Here is a 22,828-nt window from a genome sequence, read left to right as displayed (position 1 = left end):
TGCCTTCAAGGAAGTGGAAGAAGGCTGGAGGGTAACACAGCAACGGGGGGAGTTGCTTGGCTGTTAGAGGAAACACTGAAAGGGTTTCCAGATGGAAGCTCTTGCATTGTCCAGGCATAACATGGTGGCTTTGGCAGGAGTGGGGGTGGAAATAATGGGAGAGAAGACAAATTTAAGAAATAGTGAAGAGACGGACCTACTTGGTACATGGTAAATATAGAAAAGCGAGAGTAAAGGTTGGGGTGATTACTGGGTTTCTAGTCTAATCAGCTAAGTGGCCGATGTTGTCAGTCATCAGGCTAAGAGAGCACTAGAGCAAGGGCAGTTTTCTCATAAAAACGAGTTTAGAGTCAGTTTCTGTGTTGTCCTTGTGAACACTGAGTAGATACGAAATAGTATTTATGACACGTAAGTAAGATCAAAAGCGTAACAAGCTAATGAACCCCCACGTAGCTACTATTCCTGCCTGCCATGTTAAGAAAAGGAATGTTTACCTTTGAGATTCTCAGTGTGCCCTTTCTATTCTATCCCATTTCTTTCTTAAGTCAGCCTATCCAGAAATTATTCCACTTCTTCGCTTTGCTTTATAATTTTATCCCTAAACATCATCTTTCCTGTATCATGCTTGTTGTTCAGTCACCAAGTCATGTCCAACTCTTTGCAACCCCATGGACTGCAGCTCACCAGGCTTAAATAAAATGCTTTAGGTATTTTTCTAACACTAGCTTTCTGTGCTCAAGATTATCTTCCTGAGACACATTCATGTGGACACATGCCGCTATAATTTAATCTTCTCTCAGCTGTATAGTGTGAAATTACTAGAGTTTATTTATCCGTTCTATTGACAGTGAACATTTTTTATGCTTCTTTACTTTCACAAACAAGGCTGTTGTGAACTTTTGTCTGCCTGTGAAAGAGCTAACTCTGGGGCCTTCCCTAGTAGTCCAGTGGCTAAGACTTCCCACTCGCAATGCGGGGGCCCAGGTGGAATCCCTGGTCAGGGAGCTGGAGCCACATGCCACAACTAAGACCTGACACAGCCAAATAAATGAGAATTTTCTTAAAAGAGCGTTAACTCCGGGGCCTGTTCAAGATGTGGGGAGTTTGGGTCAACTCTTAGATAACTACCATAGTAGTGATAGTTGTTTACAAACTTGTACCAATGGAGTATGAAAATTTGGGTTGCTCTGCTTCCTTGACAAGGTGGGATGTTGTCAGACTTTTAATTTTTGCCAGTGTGGTGAACATGAAATGCATCTTCAGATTTTCTTACCATGATTTTTTTTTTGGCTGCACTGTACGTCTTATAGGATCTTAGTTCAGGATTGAACCCAGGCCCTCAGCAGTGAAAGCAAGGAGTCCTCACCACTGGACCGCCAGAGAATTCCCTCTCACCATGATTTTAATTTGCTTTTCTCAGATTATTAATGAAGTTGAGCATCTTTTTATGTGTTTATCTATCATTTTCACTCTTCTATGAAGTGCTAGTTCAAATCTTTTGCCCATTTTCTATTGCATTTATGGCTTTCTCTCATTAATTGTTGGAATTCTTTATATATATATACTGGCTACCATGCTCCTTTGTCAGTTGTATGGTTTGCAAACATCTTCCAGTTTGGAGCTTGTCATCATACTCTACAGTTTCTTCTGTTGAATACAAGCTTTTCATTTTACTATGGTAAAATGTTTACCTTTATGTTTATGTTTACCTTTAAGTTTATACTTTTGTCTTTTTAAAAAAAAAATCTAAAAAAAGAATCTTTCCTCACTCAGAATCGTAATATTATTATCCTGTATTATTTTCTGAAAGTTTTATAGTTTTGACTATGTTTCTAGGTCTTTAACATGCCTGAAATGTGGTCTTGCTGTGAGAAAGGGAGCTGTCTCATTTTTTTAAAAATTGTTTCAGTACTGTTTATTGAAAAATCTGTTTTCTCACTGATCTGAAATGCCAGCTTTATCACAATTCAGTTTTGCATTTATACATGGAACCGCTCCTGGACTTTGGGGTGTATGCCACTGTGGTATTTCCACAATGCAGGGCTTTCCTGGTGGCTCAGATGGTAAAGCATCTGCCTACAATGCTGGAGACCCGGGTTTGATCCCTGGGTCGGAAAGATCCCCTGGAGAAGGAAATGGCAACCACTCCAGTATTCTTGCCTGGAAAACCTCATGGACCGAGGAGCCTGGTAGGCTACAGTCCATGGGGTCACAAAGAGTCGGACACAACTAAGCAACTTCACTTCACTTTCATGCATTGCCTTACTAGCTACAGTGTTAGGATAAGTTCTGGTGTCTGACAAGATAAGCCTCCCAACTCAGTTCTTTTTTAGGGATATTTTGAATATCCTTGGCCCACTGCTCTCCCACAGAACAAGTTGTCAGGGTCTTTAAAGAAACCTAGTGGGATATTGATTGGAAGTACATTGAATCTGAAGATGCATTTGGGGAGCATTGATTACTTTATCATGTGAGTTTTCTTATCCAAGAGCATGGTCTCTGTGACTCTAGATATTCAGTGTTGTTGTTTCTTTAAAAATGACTTTCAACAAGGTTCTATCATTTTTCCCATAAAGGTTTGTTAGCATTAAATTCATTCCTAGGTGCTTTATTTTTTATGCCAATCCTAAATTTTAAAAAGCATTTTTTGTATTGGTTGCTGGCATATAGAAATATTTATGTATTAATTTTCCACAACTTATTAACTCTTATTAAGCTTAATAGTAGATCTATACTACTACTACTACTACTGCTACTGAAGTCGCTCAGTTGTGTCCGATTCTTTGCGACCCCGTGGACTGTAGCCCACCAGCCTTCTCCATCCATGGGATTCTCCAGGCAAGAATGCTGGAGTGGGAGACCCAGGGCTTGAACCCAGGTCTCTCGCATTGCAGGCAGACGCTTTACCCTCTGAGCCACCAGGGAAGCCCTATAGAGTCTAGCAACCATTTCATCTGCAAATAAAGATGGTTTCTTTCTTTCTTTCCTGTACCTTCTTTGTCTTTGCCTTGAGTGTTTGTTTTCTTATTTTTGAGGGTTTTTTTAATTGTTGAATCATAAAGAGTTTTTTAAAATATGTTTTACATAAAGGCCTTTGTCACATGTGTCTTGCAAATATTTTCTCCTAGTCTTTGGTTTGTCCTTGTCTTCTCATTCTCTTGACATTGTCTTTTGCAGAGCAGAAGCTTCTAATTTTGATGAAATCAAATTGTCAGTTATTTCTTTCATGGATCATGGCTTTGGTGTTGTAATTAACAAATCATTGTCATATCCAACGCCACCTAGGTTTTCTTCTATGTTATCTTCTAGGGGTTCTATAGTTTTGAGTTTTATATTTAGGCCTGTGATCCACTTTCAGTTAATTTTTATGAAAAATGTAAGGTCTGTGTCTCTCTCTCTCTTTTTTTTTTTTTGCATGTGGGTATCCAGCTGTTCCAACACCTTTTGTTGAAAGAGCTGACTTTGCTCCATAGTATTCTTTTGCTCTTTTGTCAAAGATCAGTTGACTGTATTTGTGGGTGCTCTACTCAGTTACATTGATCTAACTGTCTGTTCTTTTGCCAATACCATACTGTCATAATTACTGTAGCTGTAGTAAGTCTTAAAGTCAAATAGTGGCAGTCCTGACATTATGCTTCTTTAGCATTGTGTTGGCTGTTCTGGGTCTTTTGCCCCTCCATATAAACTAAGTTTGTTGATATCCATAAAATAACTTGCTGGGATTTTAATTTTGATTGCACTGAATTTATAGATCAAGAACTGATCTTCAGTGGAACAAAATAGAAAGCCCAGAGATACATCCACACACCTATGGACACCTTATATTTGACAAAGGAGGCAAGAATATACAATGGAGAAAAGACAATCTCTTTAACAAATGGTGCTGGGAAAACTGGTCAACCACTTGTAAAAAAATTGAAACTAGATTACTTTCTAACACCATACACAAAAATAAACTCAAAATGGATTAAAGATCTAAACGTAAGACCAGAAACTATAAAAATCCTAGAGGAGAACATAGGCAAAACACTCTCTGACATAAATCACAGCAGGATCCTCTATGATCCACCTCCCAGAATACTGGAAATAAAAGCAAAAATAAACAAATGGGATCTAATTAAAATAAAAAGCTTCTGCACAACAAAGGAAACTATACGCAAGGTGAAAAGACAGCTTTCTGAATGGGAGAAAATAATAGCAAATGAAGCAACTGACAAACAACTAATCTCAAAAATATACAAGCAACTTATGCAGCTCAATTCCAGAAAAATAAACGACCCAATCAAAAAATGGGCCAAAGAACTAAATAGATGTTTCTCCAAAGAAGACATAAGGATGGCTAACAAACACATGAAAAGATGCTCAACATCACTCGTTATCAGAGAAATGCAAATCAAAACCACAATGAGGTACCATTTCAGAATGGCAGTGATCCAAAAGTCTACAAGCAATAAATGCTGGAGAGGGTGTGGAGAAAAGGGAACCCTCTTACTCTGTTGGTGGGAATGCAAGCTAGTACAGCCACTATGGAGAACAGTCTGGAGATTCCTTAAAAAACTGGAAATAGAACTGCCTTATGACCCAGCAATCCCACTGCTGGGCATACACACCAAGGAAACCAGAATTGAAAGAGACACGTGTACCCCAGTGTTCATCACAGCACTGTTTATAATAGCCAGGACATGGAAATAACCTAGATGTCCATCAGCAGATGAATGGATAAGAAAGCTGTGGTACATATACACAATGGAGTATTACTCAGCCATTAAAAAGAATACATTTGAATCAGTTCTAATGAGGTGGATGAAACTGGAGCCTATTATACAGAGTGAAGTAAGCCAGAAAGAAAATCACCAATACAGTATACTAACACATATATATGGAATTTAGAAAGATGGTAATGATAACCCTGTATGTGAGACAGCAAAAGAGACGCAGATGTTTAGAATGGACTTTTTGACTCTGGGAGAGGGAGAGGGTGGGATGATTTGGGAGAATGGCATTGAAACATGTATCCTATCATGTAAGAAATGAATCGTCAGTCTGTGTTTGATGCAGGATACAGGATGCTTGGGGCTGGTGCACGGGGATGATCCAGAGAGATGATATGGGGTGGGAGGTGGGAGGGGGGTTCAGGATTGGGAACTCATGTACACCCATGGCTGATTCATGTCAATGTATGACAAAACCAATACAGTATTGTAAAGCAAAATAAAGTAAAGATAAAAATTAAAAAAAAAAAAACTGATCTTGTTAAGAACTGATTCATTGACAGTATTGAGTCTTTCCTATCCATGAACATGGAATATCACTCCATTTATTTAGTTTTTTTGAATTGCATTGATCAGAGTTTTAGTTTTCCCCATGTATATCTTATACATATTTTGTTAGATTTATACCTAAATACTTCATTTTTGCAGTCTTACTATAAATAGTGTTTTTATTTCAAATTTTACTTGTTCATTGTTGTTGGTATATAGGAAAACAATTGAATTTTACATAGATGGGGAAACAGTGGAAACAGTGACAGACTTTATTTTCTTGGGCTCCAAAATCACTGCAGATGGTAACTGCAGCCATGAAATTAAAAGACAAGTGTTTCGGAAGAAAAGCTATGACCAACCTAGGCAGCATATTAAAAAGCAGAGACGTTTCTTTGCCAACAAAGGTCCGTCTGGTCAGTGCTATGGTTTTTCCAGTAGTCATGTATGGATGTGAGAGTTGGACTATAAAGAAAGCTGAGCACCAAAGAACTGATGCTTTTGAACTGTGGTGTTGGAGAAGACTCTTGAGAGTCCCTTGGACTGCAAGGAGATCAAACCAGTCCATCCTAAAATAAATCAGTCCTGAGTATTCATTGGAAGGACTGATGTTGAAGCTGAAACTCTAGTACTTTGACCACCTGATGTAAGAACTGACTCATTGGAAAAGACCCTGATGCTGGGCGAGACTGAAGGCAGAAGGAGAAGGAGACGACAAGAGAATGAGATGGTTGGATTGCATCACCAACTCAATGGACCTGAGTTTGAGCAAGTTCCAGGAGCTGGTGATGGACGGGGAAGCCTGGCATGCTACAGTCCATGGCATCACAGAGTCGGACATGACTGAGCAATTGAACTGAACTGAGTGAACCATGTATCCTGCCATCTTGATAAAATCACTTTTAAGTTCCAGGGTTTTTGTTGTTGTTGTTGATTCATGTGGATTTCCTACACAGATGATCATATCATCTGCAGACAAAAGCAGCTTTATGTTTTCCTTCCTTGTCTCCATTCCTTTTATTTCTTTTTCTTGCCTCATTGCATTAGCAGAGACTTCCAGATGATGTTAAAAAGAAGTGGGAAGAGGGGACATCCTATCTTTGTATCTGATCTTAGTGGGAAACCTTTGAGTCTCTCACCATTAAGTGTGGTGTTAGCTGTAGCACATTAAGTGCTGAGGGCTTGAAGTCGAACATCCAGAGGTGGGGAATCACTCCTTGTGGAATATAGTGCACAAGAAAACTAACTGGAAATTGGCAACTGATTCTTTCTTCTTTCCCTGACTCGGCCCTCCTACACAGTGACTTATATGAGACTTACTTGTTCTTTTGGTTTTTACTAGAAAGGGTCAGCTGTATCTCTCAAGTTCATATTGATGTGTAGTGGACGTAGTACAGGCTTTGGAATAGGAAGGCTTGGGTTTTGAACCCTTATTCTCTCAGCACGGTGTGTGCTATTGGGCTAGTTCCTAAACTTCAGTTGCCCTGTAAATGGTCAAGTAAAGGGTGATTGTAAGGACTAGAGGAGTAGAAAGTGTTTGCACATGCTCTGCAAACTGTAGTTGCTCCTGTACCATACTGTTTCTTATTCCTGTTGTCAACATTATTAGTAAGGGACCCATTAAAGGTAGGTCAGCCTGGCCAAAACTGCGTTTCTTTCCTGTCAAACTCCCTCTTAGCCATGTTTCCTCTGCCTTGCATGATATTACCATTCAACCAGGCATCTGAGCCACAGACTTAGGAGTTGTCTTCACTTCTTTCTTCCTCTCCACCCAGCCTCCTGGTCATGTTGAACTTGTCTGTTTACCCCTTTACACATACTGCCTTTTACACAGAAAGCTTGTTTCTCTTCCCCACCTTCCACCTGGACTTGCCTGCTTAGGAGGCCTGATCAGATTGCTGGGTTAATCCCTTCTGCCTCTGATGTCTCATGGCACCTTATATGTCTCTCTGTTGGAGCACGGTTGTATTATTTTATAATTAATTACGTGTATATCTCTGCCACCAGCCTCCATGCTTCTTTGGGTCAGTAGCTGTAGCTGATTATATCCGTGGGAGACAGCACAAAGAGTATAGGCTTGATCAAAGTTTATTGAATTATGCAGAATGAAACCATTCTTCAAACTTCTGCTCTACTATATATGTTGTCACCCCTGTGAGAAATCAGAGTGGCAAAAGCTTCTTTCTAAAACCTTGGACCCAAGTAGCTGCATCTTATTCTGAGGAGAGAATTGGCTGAGTTGCAGTCTAAAGTTTGTGGCTTGAGTTGGAGCAGCAGAGCATAAAGTGAGGGAATTTGAGGAAGTGAATTATATGTGAGGAGGTTCTAGTCTTCACAATGTAATGTTGATTCTGTACGACCTTATTTTGGAGTGAAGAATGGGCATCTTCAGTGAATGTAAGGACCAGTGAGGAGCTAAGAAATGATACAATGAAAGCTTCCCGGATCGTCAGTTTTGATGTTGCGCAGCATCAAAGATTGGCAGTAGTGAAAGGAACAAAGTTAGTCCCAACCACCGCCGCCATCACTACCATCATTGCTGAAGAGGTAGACTGAAATGAGCATGTGGGCAGCTGTGTACCTGGGGCCGTGGTGCAGGGTGCCGCTGTGTGTGGTCCACCTGTGATTCTGGTGTTGTGAGCCAGGGAGAATACCGTCATTTGTTTCAGTTCTCTCTTCAACCTGAAGACAGCTACATTGTCATTATAAGGCTTCATCTAGCCCCCTGTTTCCAAGCGTATTCTTCTGTAGGTCATTATAGGATTGGCTGGGAGCTTGAGTGGAATTACCTCTGCTGGTTCTTGGCATCTGGTATAAAGTTGTAGGTCCTGTTGGACTCTGGATTAGTAGAATTAAACCTATGCTTGATGGGAGTGGGAGGAGCATTCCTGTAGCTGGAAGATCATGACAATACGAAGGTTGTTTTAGAGAGGAGGACCATCTTTGCAGGGTCCTGGCTAGATTCCACAGAGGCAATAGCATCCTTCCTTCCCAGTGGTCAGTTGCTTAAATTGGGAGCATTTGCTATTTACTGCACTAAGCCTGAAACAGAGACCCGAGTAGTGTTGGATTCTGATCTTGTATCTTTTCTGTTCCATTTTCAGGGAAGATTTCTTGGCTGTATGTTCTCCTAGGATGCAGTTGGAAACAGAATTTCAGAGAAACATGATGATTCTAGAGGAGGTGGTTAGGGAGGGAGACAGAGTGTAACATAATCTCTGCTTTCACCTGCAGGTCACTGCTGAAACTCAAGAGAAAGAAAAACTCATCACACATTTGCAGGAGAAGGTTGCATCCCTGGAGAAGAGACTAGAGCAGAATCTCTCAGGGGAAGAACACGTGCAGGAACTTCTGAAAGAGGTAACTAGTCTGGAGTAAACCTCAAACTTAAATTCCCCACCCCAACCCAGAGAAGTCAATGCCACTGTCTGAATGACTTCACTCTGGAAAATACTGCCTACAGAACTAAGTTCAAGCTTCCTTCTATAACATAAAAGGCTTTTCTCATGATCTGGCCTTTGTTTAACTTTCCAGTCTTGTTTCATGACCTGAACCCGTCATCACTGTGACTTTCAAGAAGCTGTAGTTCCCCAGATGCCCCCTGCTGTTTCACACCTCTAGTGTCTTCCCTAGAGCCAGACATCCTGGCTGGTTCACCTAGAGCCAGACATCCTGCAGTCCGAAGTCAACTGGGCCTTAGGAAGCATCACTATTAACAAAGCTAGTGGTGGTGATGGAATTCCAGCTGAACTATCTCAAGTCCTGAAAGATTATGCTGTGAAAGTGCTGCACTCAGTTCAGTTCAGTTCAGTCACTCAGTTGTGTCCGACTCTTTGCGACCCCATGGACTGCAGCATGCCAGGCTTCCCTGTCCATCACCAACTCCTGGGGCTTGCCCAAACTCATATCCAAGTCGGTGATGCCATCCAACCATCTCATCCTCTTTGTCGTCCCCTTCTCCTGCCTTCAATCATTCCCATTATCAGGGTCTTTCACAGTGAGTCAGCTCTTCGCATCAGGTGGCCAAAATACTGGAGTTTCAGCTTCAGCATCAGTCCTTCCAATGAATATTCAGGACTAATTTCCTTTAGGATTAACTAGTTTCATCCCCTTGCAATCCACGGGACTCTCAAGAGTCTTCTCCAACACCACAGTTCAAAAGCATCAATTCTTCGGTGCTCAGCTTTCTTTATAGTCCAACTCTCAACATTCATACATGACTACTGGAAAAACCATAGCTTTATTAGCAAAATAATTTCTCTGCTTTTCAATATGCTGTCTAGGTTGGTCAAAGGTTTTCTTCCAAGAGGCAAGCATCTTTTAATTTCTTGACTACAGTCACCATCTGCAGTGATTTTGGGGTGCAAGAAAATAAAGTCTGTCACTGTTACCATTGTTTCCCCATCTATTTGCCATCAAGTGATGGGACCAGATGCCATGATCTTAGTTTTCTGAATGTTAAGTTTTAAGCCTACTTTTTCACTCTCTTCTTTCACTTCCATCAAGAGGCTCTTTAGTTCTCCTTCACTTTCTGCCATAAGGGTGGTGTCATCTGCGTATCTGAGGTTATTGATATTTCTTCAGGCAATCTTGATTCCAGCTTGTGCTTCATGCATCCCAGCATTTTGCACAATGGACTCTGCATATAAGTTAAATAAGCAGGGTAACAGTATGCAGCCCTGACGTACTCCTTTCCCAATTTGGAACCAGTCTGTTGTTCATATCCAGTTCTAACTATTGCTTCTTGACCTGCATGCAGATTTCTCAGGAGGCAGGTAAGGTGGTCTGGTATTTCCATACCTTGAAGAACTTTCCACAGTTTGTTATGATCCACACAAAGGCTTTAGGATAGTCAATAAAGCAGAAGTAGATGTTTTTCTGGAACTCTCTTGCTTTTTCAATGATCCAGCGGATGTTGGCAATTTGATCTCTGGTTCCTCTGCCTTTTGTAAATCCAGCTTGAACATCTGGAAGTTCACGGTTCATGTCCTGTGGAAGTGTGGCTTGGAGAATTTTGAGTATTACTTTGCTAGCATGTGAGATGAGTACAATTGTGCAGTAGTTTGAGCATTCTTTGGAGTTGCCTTTCTTTGGGATTGGAGTGAAAACTGACCTTTTCCAGTCCTGTGGCCACTGCTGAGTTTTCCAAATTTGCTGGCATATTGAGTGCAGCATTTTCACAGCATCATCTTTAGGATTGAAATAGCTCAACTGAATTCCATCACCTCCACTAGCTTTGTTCATAGTGATGCTTCCTAAGGCCCACTTGACTTGACACTCCAGGGTGTCTGGCCCTAGGTGAGTGATCACACCATCGTGGTTTTCTGGGTCATGAAGATCTTTTTTGTATGGTTCTTCTGTGTATTCTTGCCACCTCTTCTTAATACCTTCTGCTTCTGTTAGGTCCATACCATTTCTGTCCTTTTTAAGCCCATCTTTGCGTGAAATGTTCCCTTGGTATCTCTAATTTTCTTGAAGCGATCTCTAGTCTTTCCCATTCTGTTGTTTTCCTCTATTTCTTTGCATTGATCACTGAGGAAGGATTTCTTCTCTCTCCTTTCTATTCTTTGGAACAGGCTTCTCTAACTCAGTGAAACTAGGAGCCATGCCTTGTAGGGCCACCCAAGTTGGACAGGTCATGGTGGAGAGTTCTGACAAAACATGGTCCACTGGAGAAGGGAATGGCAAACCACTTCCATATTCTTGCCTTGAGAACCCATGAACAGTATGAAAAGGCAAAAAGATATGACACTGAAAGATGAACTCCCTAGGTTGGTAGGTGTCCAATATTCTACTGGAGAAGAGTGGAGAAATAACTCCAGAAAGATTGAAGAGATGGAGCCAAAGCAAAAATGCCCATTTGTGGGTGTGACTGGTGATGGAAGTAAAGTCCAATGCTGCACTCAATATGCCAGCAAATTCGGAAAACTCAGCAGTGGCCACAGGACTGGAAAAGGTCAGTTTTCATTCCAATCCCAAAGAAAGGCAATGCCAAAGAATGTTCAAACTGCTACACAATTGCACTCATCTCACACACTAGCAAAGTAATGCTCAAAATTCTCCAAGCAAGGCTTCAGCAGTACATGAACTATGAACTTCAAGATGTTCAAGCCAGAACTAGAAAAGGCAGAAGAATCAGAGATCAAATTGCCAACATATGGTGAATCACTGAATAAGCATGAGAGTTCCAGACAAATATCTACATCTGCTTTATTGACTACATCAAAGCCTTTGACTGTGTGGATCACAACAAATGGGAAAAATCTTCAACAGATGGGAATTCCAGACCACCTTACCTGCCTCCTGAGAAATCTGTTTGCAGGTCAAGAAGCAACAGACATGGAACAACAGACTGGTTCCAAATTGGAAAAGGAGTACGTCAAGGCTGTATATTGTCACCCTGCTTATTTAACTTACATGCAGAGTATATCATGCGAAGTGCCGGGCTGGATGAAGCTGAAGCTGAAATCAAGATTGCCTGAAGAAATATCAATAACCTCAGATATGCAGATGATACCACCCTTATGGCAGAAAGTGAAGAGGAATGGAGGAGCCTCTTGATGAAAGTGAAAGAGAAGAGTGAAAAAGCTGGCTTAAAACTCAATATTCAGGAAACTAAGATCATGGCATTCGGTCCCATCACTTCATTTCAAATAGATGTGGAAACAGTGACAGACTACTTTCTTGGGCTCTGAAATCACTGCAGATGGTGACTGCAAAGCCATGAAATTAAAAGACAAGTGTCTTGGAAGAAAAGCTATGACCAACCTAGACAGCATATTAAAAAGCAGAGACATGACTTTGCCAACAAAGATCCGTCTGGTCAATGCTATGGTTTTTCCATTGATCATGAATCGATGTGAGTTTTGGACTATAAAGAAAGCTGAGCACCGAAGAATTGATACTTTTGAACTGTGGTGTTGGAGAAGACTCTTGAGAGTCCCTTGAACTGCAAGGAGATCAAACCAGTCAATCCTAAAGGAAATCAGTCCTGAATATTCATTGGAAAGACTGATGCTGAAGCTGAAACTCTAGTACTTTGGCCAGCTGATACAAAGAACTAACTACTTGGAAAAGGCCTTGAAGCTGGGAAAGATTGAAGGCAGGAGGTGAAGGGGACAACAGAGGATGAGATGGTTAGGTTGTATGGCATAACCAACTCGATGGAAATGAGTTTGAGCAAGCTCCAGGTGTTGGTAATGGACAGGGAAGCCTGGCATGCTGCAGTCATGGGATCGCAAAGAGTCAGACACAACTGAACTGAACTGCGTGTCCTCCCTCTGCCCAGGTGCTCTGGTTCGGCCCTGGTCAGCTATGGAGAGTAAAGCCTCTTCCTTTCCTGAGGCAGTGAGGAACCCCTGCTCTCTGCTGCTGCTTTGTGAGCACTGTTGCACTCTGTTATATACTCTCTTGGGTTAGTCTTTGCCGCGGCCTCAAAGTCAAAAACCTGTCAAGTTTATCTTTGTATACTTTACAATATGTGAATTTTCTCTCTACTGTTTTGAAGTTTTTTGTGCATATTCATGTCCTTCATGCCTCGCACAAATCATAATGTGTTGTAGATATCAGTAAATGTATATGCAATGGAGAAATGACTGTTTCCTTTTTCTCTTCTTTCAACTTACAGAAAACACTTGCTGAGCAGAATTTGGAGGATACCAGACAGCAGCTCTTGGCAGCCAGAAGCAGCCAGGCCAAGACCATCAACAACCTGGAGACTCGGGTACTGACCTCACCCCTGTGTCTGGGTGGTGCCCTGGTGCCCTTAGATGACATGGCTGTGGCTGAGAATTCCCCTGGGTCAGAGATTTTCTTCCAAAGGGTTTCTCTTTGGGGTTTTACTTGTAGAGAACTGAGGTAGTCATTTTCTCCATTCTTGCCACATTAGCATCGTTCTTCCACAGAAGATTGTTTTCTTCTCTGTTTCTTCCCTTTTATCTTCTTTCCCCTTCCTCCCATAGGAAGCCATTCTAGTGTAGTAGAGACCCTTTTATTGCCGGATAACCTTAAAACAGCTAGCATTGTTTTATGTGTGTGTTAATTTAGGTAAAGGATACAGCTGTACGTGAATTTTCCTCGTTACTTTGCACTGCTCCATCTTCTGTATCCACTTCATTGTTCTTACCTCCTCTACTTCATAGTTATCTCCTGGGTGCTAGATATCCAGCCTGCCACCTTCTTTCTGTCACCGCAGATTACCCTGCAGGGAATATCCTCATTTCGTTGCCTTAAGAAGGATAGTGTGTGTGTGTGACTTAACGTGACTCGGTAGGACAGGAATGCTCCCAGAGGGCTGCCCAGGACGCGAGAGAGTTCCTATTGATGCATCTCTGTCTTTTCTAGCACTGGCGTTTCTCAGCCTTTTAGTTTTCTTGCCAGTTTCACGAGTGTGAAGTGGTAGAAGTAGCAGGGGGTCTCCGTGAGGCCTCGTATAAGAGCACTAGTCGCATTCATGAGGGTGCCACTCATGACCCGAGTACCTCCCAGGCACCTCACATCCTAACACCATCTCGTCAAATGTTAAGATTTCAACATAGGAATTGGAGGGGGCACAAATATTCAGACCATAGCAAATTGCTTAACTCATTTTTAAAGTCTTTCTTGTTTCTTGGTCACTATTAATACATGTAAAGCTGTATTTTTTCCTAACTACAGCTTTGTTAGCTTTATTTTAATTCAGCTCTATTTCTCAATTATCTTTTTTATTATGGTAAAATACACATAAATGTAAAATTTACCATTTCAACCATTTCTAGGTGTACAGTGGCATTAAGTACATTTATTTTTTGCATACCATCACCACTATCCATTCGTAGAACTTTTTCATCTTCTCAAACTACGACTGTGTGCCAAAACAATAACTCCCCGTTCTCTCCTCTGTCCAGCTCCTGGCACCCACCATTCTACCTTCTGTTTTTATGAATGTGATGACTCTAGGTACCTCAAAAACTGGAATCATACAGTTTTTGTCTTTTTGTGTCTGGCTTACTTCACTTAGCGTAATGTCTTCAAAGTTCACTCATGTTATAGCATATGTCAGAATTTCATTACTTTTTAAGACTGAACAAGCCTTTTTCAGACCTTAATTCGATTCTAGGTATAGCACGTTATTTATCCATTCATTTGCCCATAGATATTTCAGTTGTTTCCTCTTTGTGGCTGTTGTGAATACTGTTGCAGTGAGTGTTACTGTATGAACAAGGTTTTTGTGTGGGCTTATGCTTTCATTTCTCTTGGGCATATTCCTAGAAGTAGAGTTGCTGAGTCACATGATAACTCCATACATAGCTTTCTGAGGATCTGAATCTTTCTTGAGCTCTGCCTGCAAACTGGAACTTGCATAGATATTTGCTAAATCCAAGAGTTTAAAAAGGCAAGTTTCAGTCCTGGCTCTGCACTGATAAAATTTGTGATCATGAGCAAATAACTTAACTGTTTTCCTCTGTGGAAGTGCTCACACTGTTCTTGTGTGGTTGTTTCCATGAAAACTTACTTCTGAACATATATGAGGAACCGTGAGGCCTAAAAACATTCTTTTCTCATTTGGTACCTCCCTCTCCTTGACAAAGCTGCAACCTTCTATGTGCTTGTATTTTAATAATAAAGTTGCTCCAGGGGAGACCTTACTCAGCAAAAACTTTGTAGGAGAAGTTGGTAAAGTCCGCTTGAGTCAGATGGAAAGATCGTGCTGGAGGCCGACTCTCGCTCAGCACTGGGTGCTGTGTCGTCCTGTCCGCCCTGCGGACCTTGTGTCCTGGGGCATTGCCAGAGACACAGTCAGACTTGGTCGGCGTGTGTGGAGCAAGGGAGACCTAAGTTTGTCTCACGGGCAATAATCCCACTTCTGGAAATGTATCCTAAGCAAGTGATATTTACATGAAGATGTCAACTGCTGCCTCATTCTATCTGCAAAACAGAAAACAGCTGAGTTACCTGGACAGTAGGCAGCAGTTCATGAAATTATATAACATCCTTTGAGGAAATAATCTAAGGTTTGAAGACTACATGGAAACATAGAAGGGAATTTGAGCACGGAGGAAAAATACACAGTTTTACTAGAATTGTATACAAAGTTGTAAAAAAAAAAAGTCAAAAAAATGAAACTGTTAGAATGATAGTGTTTTATAATGATTGACTTATGAGCATCTTTTTTTCTAATTAAAATTTTTTCTTTAGTGTACCTGCTTTATGATTTAAATAAATTTGATTTTAAAAGCCATTTGTTACTACTCAGCTTCTTTTGAACAAAAGGATACTTCTCTTTCCCTCTTAGGTGAAAGAACTAGAGCAGAGCCTGCAGGCCTCTGAGGAGAAGCTGAAGCAGAGCAGTGATGTGGTGGCAGCTCAGGAAGCTCAAATTCGACAGCTGGTAAGTGGTGATCATGCCTGCTGTGTTCTAGGCCCCTGATTCTTTCCTTGGTTCCCTTGAAGTCCCCAGACTCACTCCCAGCTCCTGGAATGGCACCTGGACCTTAGATACAGTTGTGGGCAGACAGGCAGTTGCCGAGAGAGGGAGTCAGGACCTGCTGGAGGGTCTGAGTTACCGGGAGAGGTGGTGACTGGCTAGTTCCCACCTAACAGCTGGCTGCAGGGCCCTGCCTAATTCTGGAACTGTTAAGTGTTGTGTGACCACTGGCGGTCAGACTTCATCTTGCAGCTGGGGGCTATGGAGAACAGCTCCAGGCCCTGGGGAGGAGACAGCAAGGGCTCAGCCCGTAGTCACAGCCCCAGGTCGGGTGTAGAGCTAGAAACTAGAGAAGTGAAGACATTTGTTGCCTCTTCCCACATGTGTTTTCATTTAGTCCTGGCAGCAGACCTTAGAGCCGTGCACTGCTGTCCTCATCCACTAGAGGACGCAGGCTCAGGAAGATGATCAGGCCGCTAGCCCAGGGTCTCCCCGCTAGGAAATGGCCAAACCCGCACCCTCTGGAGGTCACAGCCCCTGCTCTGCTCCCTGTGTTGTGTGCCTCCCCAGGGAAGCACCTCAGCCACAGAGGGCACCACTGAGTAGAGTGAAGGAGGGCTGTGTCTTAGGACTGGTGCCCAGAGCTGTCCCCTAGCCCCAGCTCCTGAACAGGCCAGGGGACCTCAGCAGCACCCAGGCTGGAGAAGGTCAGGAAGGAGAGTTGTTTCTATGGGACACTCATCTTTGGAGGACAAAGTAGGGCCCGTGTCACCAGGAATAGCTGTCCTCTGCTGCCCCCTCAGGCCGCCGCGAACACGGAGAGCAGCCGCGCCCAGCAGCAGGCCCTCGCGCTGGAGCAGCAGCGCACGGAGCAGATCCACGCACTGGAGGCCCAGCTCACAGACCTGGGGAGAGTGCGGGTGGCCGACCTGATAGCCACAGAGCGGGAGCTGGTGAGCGAGGGGAGAGGGGCTGGGAGCACCCCGCTCACACGCAGCCAGGCTGCCAGGCCATTTGACAGGAAGAAGACCAGCCTGCCTCTGAACTCGGGCACCACTTTTTAGAGGAGTTTTTCTATTTTAACAGCACACCTGCTCATGAGACTGGTTGTAAAAAGACTGCTTTTTACGAAAACCCCAAGCAGATGGTTTTTCTTGAGCTGCACATGGACTTCCTGACCAATCCCATCAGCTGCTTTCCTGTCTTCCTAAAATGTGTACTGCCCATCCCTAATGGCTTCCCCCTTTCCCTGGTCTCCCTCCTTGTTCCATAGGCTTCAGAATCAAGTGCCTTAGTTCTTCTTGTGAGGAGAGTGACTCTCCCTTTCTGACCCCAAACCCTATCCTGTCCCACCCCTGCAGTGGCAACAAAAGGGAAAGGGGCAGTTTTAAAGGTTACATGTCAAAGAGGCCTACACCCAGGGGAAATAGCGTAAAGACCTTTTCTTTTATGTATACTTTCCTCAATTTGCAGAGAAAGCTGGAGCAAGAAAATGCAGCCCTTAAAGAAAGTAAGAATGAATGTGAATGTTCTTTACAGCATCACCAGCTTGAACTAAAGAAGCTGAAGGTATTTATCTAATTGTGTCAGTTTCACAAAGTCATGTCTTTTAAAAAAAATTTTGGCTGTACTGGGCCTCTGTTGCTGCACGTGGGCCTTCTCTAGTTTTGGTGAGTGATGGCTACTTGTCATTGCGGTGCAAGAGTTTCTCATTGCAGTGACCTCTCCTGCTACAGAGCACAGGTTCTAGGTGTGCAGGCTCAGTAGCTGTAGCACGTGGGTTCAGCCACCGTGCTGCGTGTGGAATCTGCCCAGACCAGGGATCCAACGCGCACCCCTGCATTAGCAGGCAGGTTCTTAGCCACTGGACCATGAGGGAAGTCCAGGTGTCCTGTCCTTATGTGTGCATTTGGAGTGGCCAAGGGAAAGTCCTACACTATGAGGAGAGAAGTGGGGGACTCGCATTTGTGGATGATAGGGGGTTGTCGAGGAGGCAACTGGAAGTTTTGAGCAGAGGGAAGATGTGAGAAGTTTTGTTTTAACAGGATTACTCTGGCTCTGTATGAAGAATGCTTTGTAAAGGAGGCAAGTACAGAAGCAGGAAGACCTTTGAGGAGGCTTGTATATCGCTGTGCTTGCTCTGTTTAAGAATATAAAAGGCAAAAGTGAACATTTTAGCAGGGATTCAGAAATTATAATAAAAGCCAGTAGTTTTGAAAAGGAATCAAATAAGAATTTCAAAACTGAAAAGTGCAATAGCTGAAAGTAAAAATGCAGTAGATTTCCAAAGGACCTGAGGAAACTTTCTGGAGGAATAGATATTTTCACTGTTTATTTTGGTATTGGTTTCATCATAATTCATCAGTTGTACACTTTATGTGCAGTTTATTATTGTCAATTATACTTAACTAAAGCTCCTAAAAAACAATTAATGAGCTTAAGAGCAGATTAGAACTAAAGAGATAAGTAATGGAAGAAAGGGCAGAATGAAATGCAGGGAAAAAATGATAAAAGACAGGATACTGTGAGATGTTTTATCATGTGTCAGTGGAAGCTCAGAGGCAATGAAAAAAACTGAGAAGCATTAAAGAGATGATGGGTGAGAATTTTTCAAACTGATGAAAGCTGTCGAGTCACAGGGACAGGTATAAGAGTTCTTACAGATCCAAACAGGACAAGTTTTAAAATCCATACCCAGACACAGCATTGTAGTAGCACTAAAAGAAAAGCAACAAAACGCAAAGAATTAGTTGATAACAGACTTGCACTAAAGGAAGTACTGGAAGGAAAATTCTAGATGTACAGAAGAGGTAAAGAGGGAGGAACGAATGGATAGCAGTGCTTATTGCAAGTATGTGCCCAGGAAGAAAATCTATGCACAGCACATTGTTCACGGCCCAGCTAGGAGAGAACCACCACCCCAGTTATTTGAGTGAGAATTTATGTTCTAAGGTAGTTGCTTCTCCAGCACTGAAACAGTTAAAAGATATCACAAAGGTAGCAACTGTAGAACTCAGCTTTCCAACTGTAAGACTAAGAGAAGAAAGTGAAGAAGTTGGAATTAACTAAATTTAGGAATTAAGAACAGGAGCTCCGCAGATTTGCCAGTCAGACCTCTTAAGAGGGGGCTCTGTACTACAGTTGATGCTGGTGTGTGTGCCGAGCAATAGGGCCATGAATGAATTCAGCTGCAGGTGTCAGAAGATGGCAGAGTGGATGCAGCTGCTGTTTCAGGAAGAACTTGCAGCTGCCAGGGCCAAGCTGCGTTGCTCGCAGAAACTGCAATCTGACCAAAAGGAGCAGTCTTTTCCTCCCTCCTCCTGCATTCCAGTCTCCCTGGAGCTCCCCCTGCTGGCAGAGATGAGTATGTATCAATACCTGAATATGGAGCCGGCTGGACCCGAAGGGAGAAACATGGTTTGTGGAATCCCAGGTTCAGCATCTAAAAGCAGAATATGAAATGTTGGGTGTGGGCTGAGGCAGTAACTGAAAAACAGCACACACAGGCTTTTTCGGAGCGTGGTTAATCTTCAAACGTTTGGGCGAATTTTCTCAATGTCTTGGATTTCTGGCTTAATATCGTTATGGTCAGATAATATTCTGAATGATTTCAGTGCTTGATATTTGTTTAGACTTACTTTGTGACCCAACCTATAGTCTATCTTGGTAAGTAACGGAATGCACTTGAAAACCTATATGTAGTCCGCTCTTAGGGAGGGCGCTCTGTAAGAGCGAGAGAGGCCACGTTGGTCAGCAGTATTGCTCAGACCTTCATAGGCCTTCTGCTTTTGTTTGTTTGCTTGTTTTGGTCTATGGGTCTCGTCACTTACTGAGAGGGGTACTAAATCTTCAGCTATGACCGTGGATTTGTCTCTTTCTCCCTCTGTCAATCTTCGCTTCCGGTGTTTTGAAACACTATTTTTAGGTGCACGCTTTTTTTTTTTGGTATTGTTCGGACCCATATTTTTCAGAACAGTCCTCTGGGAAAATCATTTCCAGGGGCAGAGAACTGTGCGTCTGGGTGGCCTGCTGACTTGCTCAGTGGCCCTGAGCTCAGCCTCAGCTGCTGGGTCATGTGTGTTTCTGTGGCACTAGCACAGACTTTAGAACCACGTGGATTCAGTTCTGGGTGCCACCCTGGCCCCTCACGAGCTGATCCTTGAGGGAATCTAGTTTCCTTTTTTCACACTGAAGGTGTTGACCCTTGACCTCAAGAGGATGATACCGTGAGGATAAAGCGTGACTGTGGATGAAAAGTGCCAAGTGCAGTTCCTGGCATGGAGGTGCTTTGAGCCTCTGCTTCCTGCCCTGACACACTTTCCTGTTTTCTTGCTCACAGCCCGCCTCCTGTCCCTTAAGACAGCGTCAGTCATACTGTCTGTCCTGAACTTCCCCAGAAAAGGCTCCTGTAGACATAGGACGTTCTTGTCACCCGTCCCAGCACCTGGGCCTGCAGGGCCAGGATCTCACAGCTCGGCTCAGCCTGAAACCTCTTGTTCTTTCTCCTGTATCAGCAGAGCTTCTCCTATGCAGGGGATTGTCTGGGGTAGTTCAAGGTCCCACTTTCAGCCTCTTGAGTTCCAGCACCAATTTTCCTTCTCTACTAGAGGTGGATTCATGGAAAGTCAATTCTGACAGCTCCCCAGTAGAAGTCAGAAGGGACAGGCCGTGAGGTTGACATCTCCCTCCATTCACCCCCTGGCTTGTGTAATTGGAAAAGGAGATTTCATAGGTGGAGCTGAGTAGTTCACAGAACCGGAAAGACTTGTCCAACTAGAACACAGCCTCAGGTCTCCTCCTTGCTTGCCTCACCTGACTTACCCTGTCAGTCACCCAGCTTGTCCTTGCATTCCTCCATGATGGTTGATAGGACATCACTTCAGCAACTCCACACTGATAACATTCCAACTTAGCAACCCCAGGGGAGTGAAGACATGTCCCGCTCAACTTTACCATACTAAAAATGGATTTTAATATAAAAAAGGATTTGATTGGCTCATCTTGGATGGCAGAGCCACCCTTGGACAAATTGATTTGGCCATGGGGATGAGGTACTATGATTGACCAGGCCTGAATAACATGCTTATTCCTATAGCCACAAAACGGGGGCCATCATTATTGGCAGCCCTACCAGGACCATGTGGAATTGCAGGGTGGGAGTGGGGAATAGCAGTGATGAGGCTCTTACCCCCAAAAGGAGTGGTTGTGGATAGACAGAAACAGCAGACACTCCTGACCCGTGTGCAGGCACCTGAGAAGTCATATTATTATTCATCTGGGGGTTGATCAGTGAGCACAGCATCATGTCAGGGAAGAGGACTGATGTGTTTGTCAGGAAAGAGGCGCAGTGATCTGGGAAGGGCCAGTGGAGCAGCCCTGCTTGAGGTAGAAAGGCCTGGGTTGTAGAGTGTAGCAGCCAGAGGCTTGGTTCTGAGCTCAGGCACTGGCTTAAAACCTGGCCCTGCCACTTACTCACTCTCAGACCTCATGCAAATTACATGACCTCTCAGAGCCTCCATTTTCTTTCCTGTTGTATGGATGATTTTGATGAATCTGACATTTGCTCTATTAAAATTTAGTAATTGCTTGTTATCATTTCTGTAATCAAATTGTTCCAGTCTGCTGCTCCGTTCACATGGGCCTGAGTCGTCTGGTTCTGTGTTGATTTTATTAGAGCAGCTCTTCAAGTCTGGGTCCCCTAGCCTTTGGCCTGAGTACTGACTGGTGTGCTCAGGGTACGACAGTCCTCAGCAGTGTGCCTGTGCCCAGAGGGGTTAGTGGGCTGTGCACTGGGATAGTTCTCACAGAGGAACGGAAGGCCGTGAGGCCAGAAGATAGCCTGGGAACCTTGGGAGCAGGAGACACGCTTGTCTGTTCCTGTGAGACAGTCCTCTCTGTGGGCTTCACGTGATGTGTGCAGCAAAGAAAGTGGGAACTGGGTTTTGGGACTCAAATCTGCTACCCGTTTTCTGGATTGTAGGAAGAATGGAGCCAAAGAGAAATCGTGAGTGTGGCGATGGCTCAAGCCCTGGAGGAGGTGCGGAAGCAGAGGGAAGAGTTGCAGCAGCAGGTAGGCCCCGTGGGATGCGACCCCCATCATTCCCAGCCAGGACTGATCTACCGCCCGTCTCTTCAGAACGGGGTGGACACAGGTCTAGGGATGCCGTCAGCTGCTTGGTTTCCCTGGTGTCTCTAGGAAGGTAGGAGAAAAACGTTAGAAACCCTCCAGAGTTCCCTGGTGGTCCCGTGGTTAGGACCCTGTGCTTCCAGTGCAGGGGGTGTGGGCTTGATCGCTGGTCGGGGAACTAGATCCCACATGCCATGTAGTGTGGCCAAAAAAAGACAAAAGGAAAGAAACTCTCACCCCATGGGATAACCTTTTAAAATTTTGATAGTTGGTTACTGTTATAAATGTTACCTGGAGGCAAGTCCACCCCCAGGTTCTGATTCTGGGAGGTGGACCCCACTGGCTGCAGGCCCCACAGACCACAGTTGAGCTTTCAGCCAGAAGGGTGGGAGAAGCTGTCTTCTGAGGACAGGCTCAGGCTCAGGCCCCCGGTCTGGGTAACTGGCTCTAAGACTGTGGTAGGTTCTTAACAGGTCTGTTGGAGTTGCCCCTGAAAAGACCCTGTGATAATCACAGCTTCATGAATACCAGAACAGTGAAGTTGTGTGCATCCAGTGCTGGGCACGTCACAGGCAGGACATGAAGTTACAGTCGTGACAGCTTGTGGGAAGGCTGGGCATAATGGCCATGTCTGCGGTGGGCCCACTGCAGGCAGGGGCCCACGGGGGCAGTTGCCCCTGTGCCTGCCGAAGAGAACTGACTTGTGCGTGTTTCTCTTAATAGGTGCAGAGGTTAGCTTGGGAAATGTTCTAGGCTGTGGCCTTCAGGGAGGGATTCGTGGAGGACCCTGGGTAATGGAAAAGTGGAGACTCCTTTAAGAAAGACGTGATTGCTACTCCTAGCCTTCTCTCATGTTGGGTTTTCTCTCCAAGGCCACTGACCTGACAGCCGTGGTGGGTGAGAAGGAGCAGAGTCTGCAGGAGAAAATGGAAGTGATTCTCCAGAAAGAGCAGGAGATTCTCCAGCTGAAGAAAGGTGAGGCCCCTGCCCCCGCCTGAGCCTTCTCGCCTGTTCTTGCTGGGGACCCCAGCCTGG

At 43.8% G+C, this 22,828-nt stretch overlaps 1 protein-coding gene across 3 annotated transcripts in view; it reads left to right on the top strand.

The window, feature by feature from the left end:
- GOLGA1 (golgin A1) overlaps window positions 1–22,828 on the top strand; it is a 47,875-nt gene that overhangs the window by 16,878 nt on the left and 8,169 nt on the right. For all 3 annotated transcript variants that reach the window (XM_040225109.1, XM_040225111.1, XM_040225110.1), the window contains exons 11-17: window positions 8,496–8,621; window positions 12,889–12,984; window positions 15,535–15,630; window positions 16,470–16,619; window positions 17,140–17,235; window positions 21,647–21,736; window positions 22,666–22,768. In XM_040225109.1, coding sequence (XP_040081043.1) covers window positions 8,496–8,621; window positions 12,889–12,984; window positions 15,535–15,630; window positions 16,470–16,619; window positions 17,140–17,235; window positions 21,647–21,736; window positions 22,666–22,768 — 757 coding nt within the window. The remainder of the gene's footprint in view (window positions 1–8,495; window positions 8,622–12,888; window positions 12,985–15,534; window positions 15,631–16,469; window positions 16,620–17,139; window positions 17,236–21,646; window positions 21,737–22,665; window positions 22,769–22,828) is intronic.

Source organism: Oryx dammah, unplaced genomic scaffold, assembly GCF_014754425.2.
Source record: "Oryx dammah isolate SB20612 unplaced genomic scaffold, SCBI_Odam_1.1 HiC_scaffold_25, whole genome shotgun sequence".
Taxonomy (NCBI): domain Eukaryota; kingdom Metazoa; phylum Chordata; class Mammalia; order Artiodactyla; family Bovidae; genus Oryx; species Oryx dammah.
Note: the sequence above shows the minus strand (reverse complement) of the source record. Positions and strands in the feature narration are given on the sequence as shown.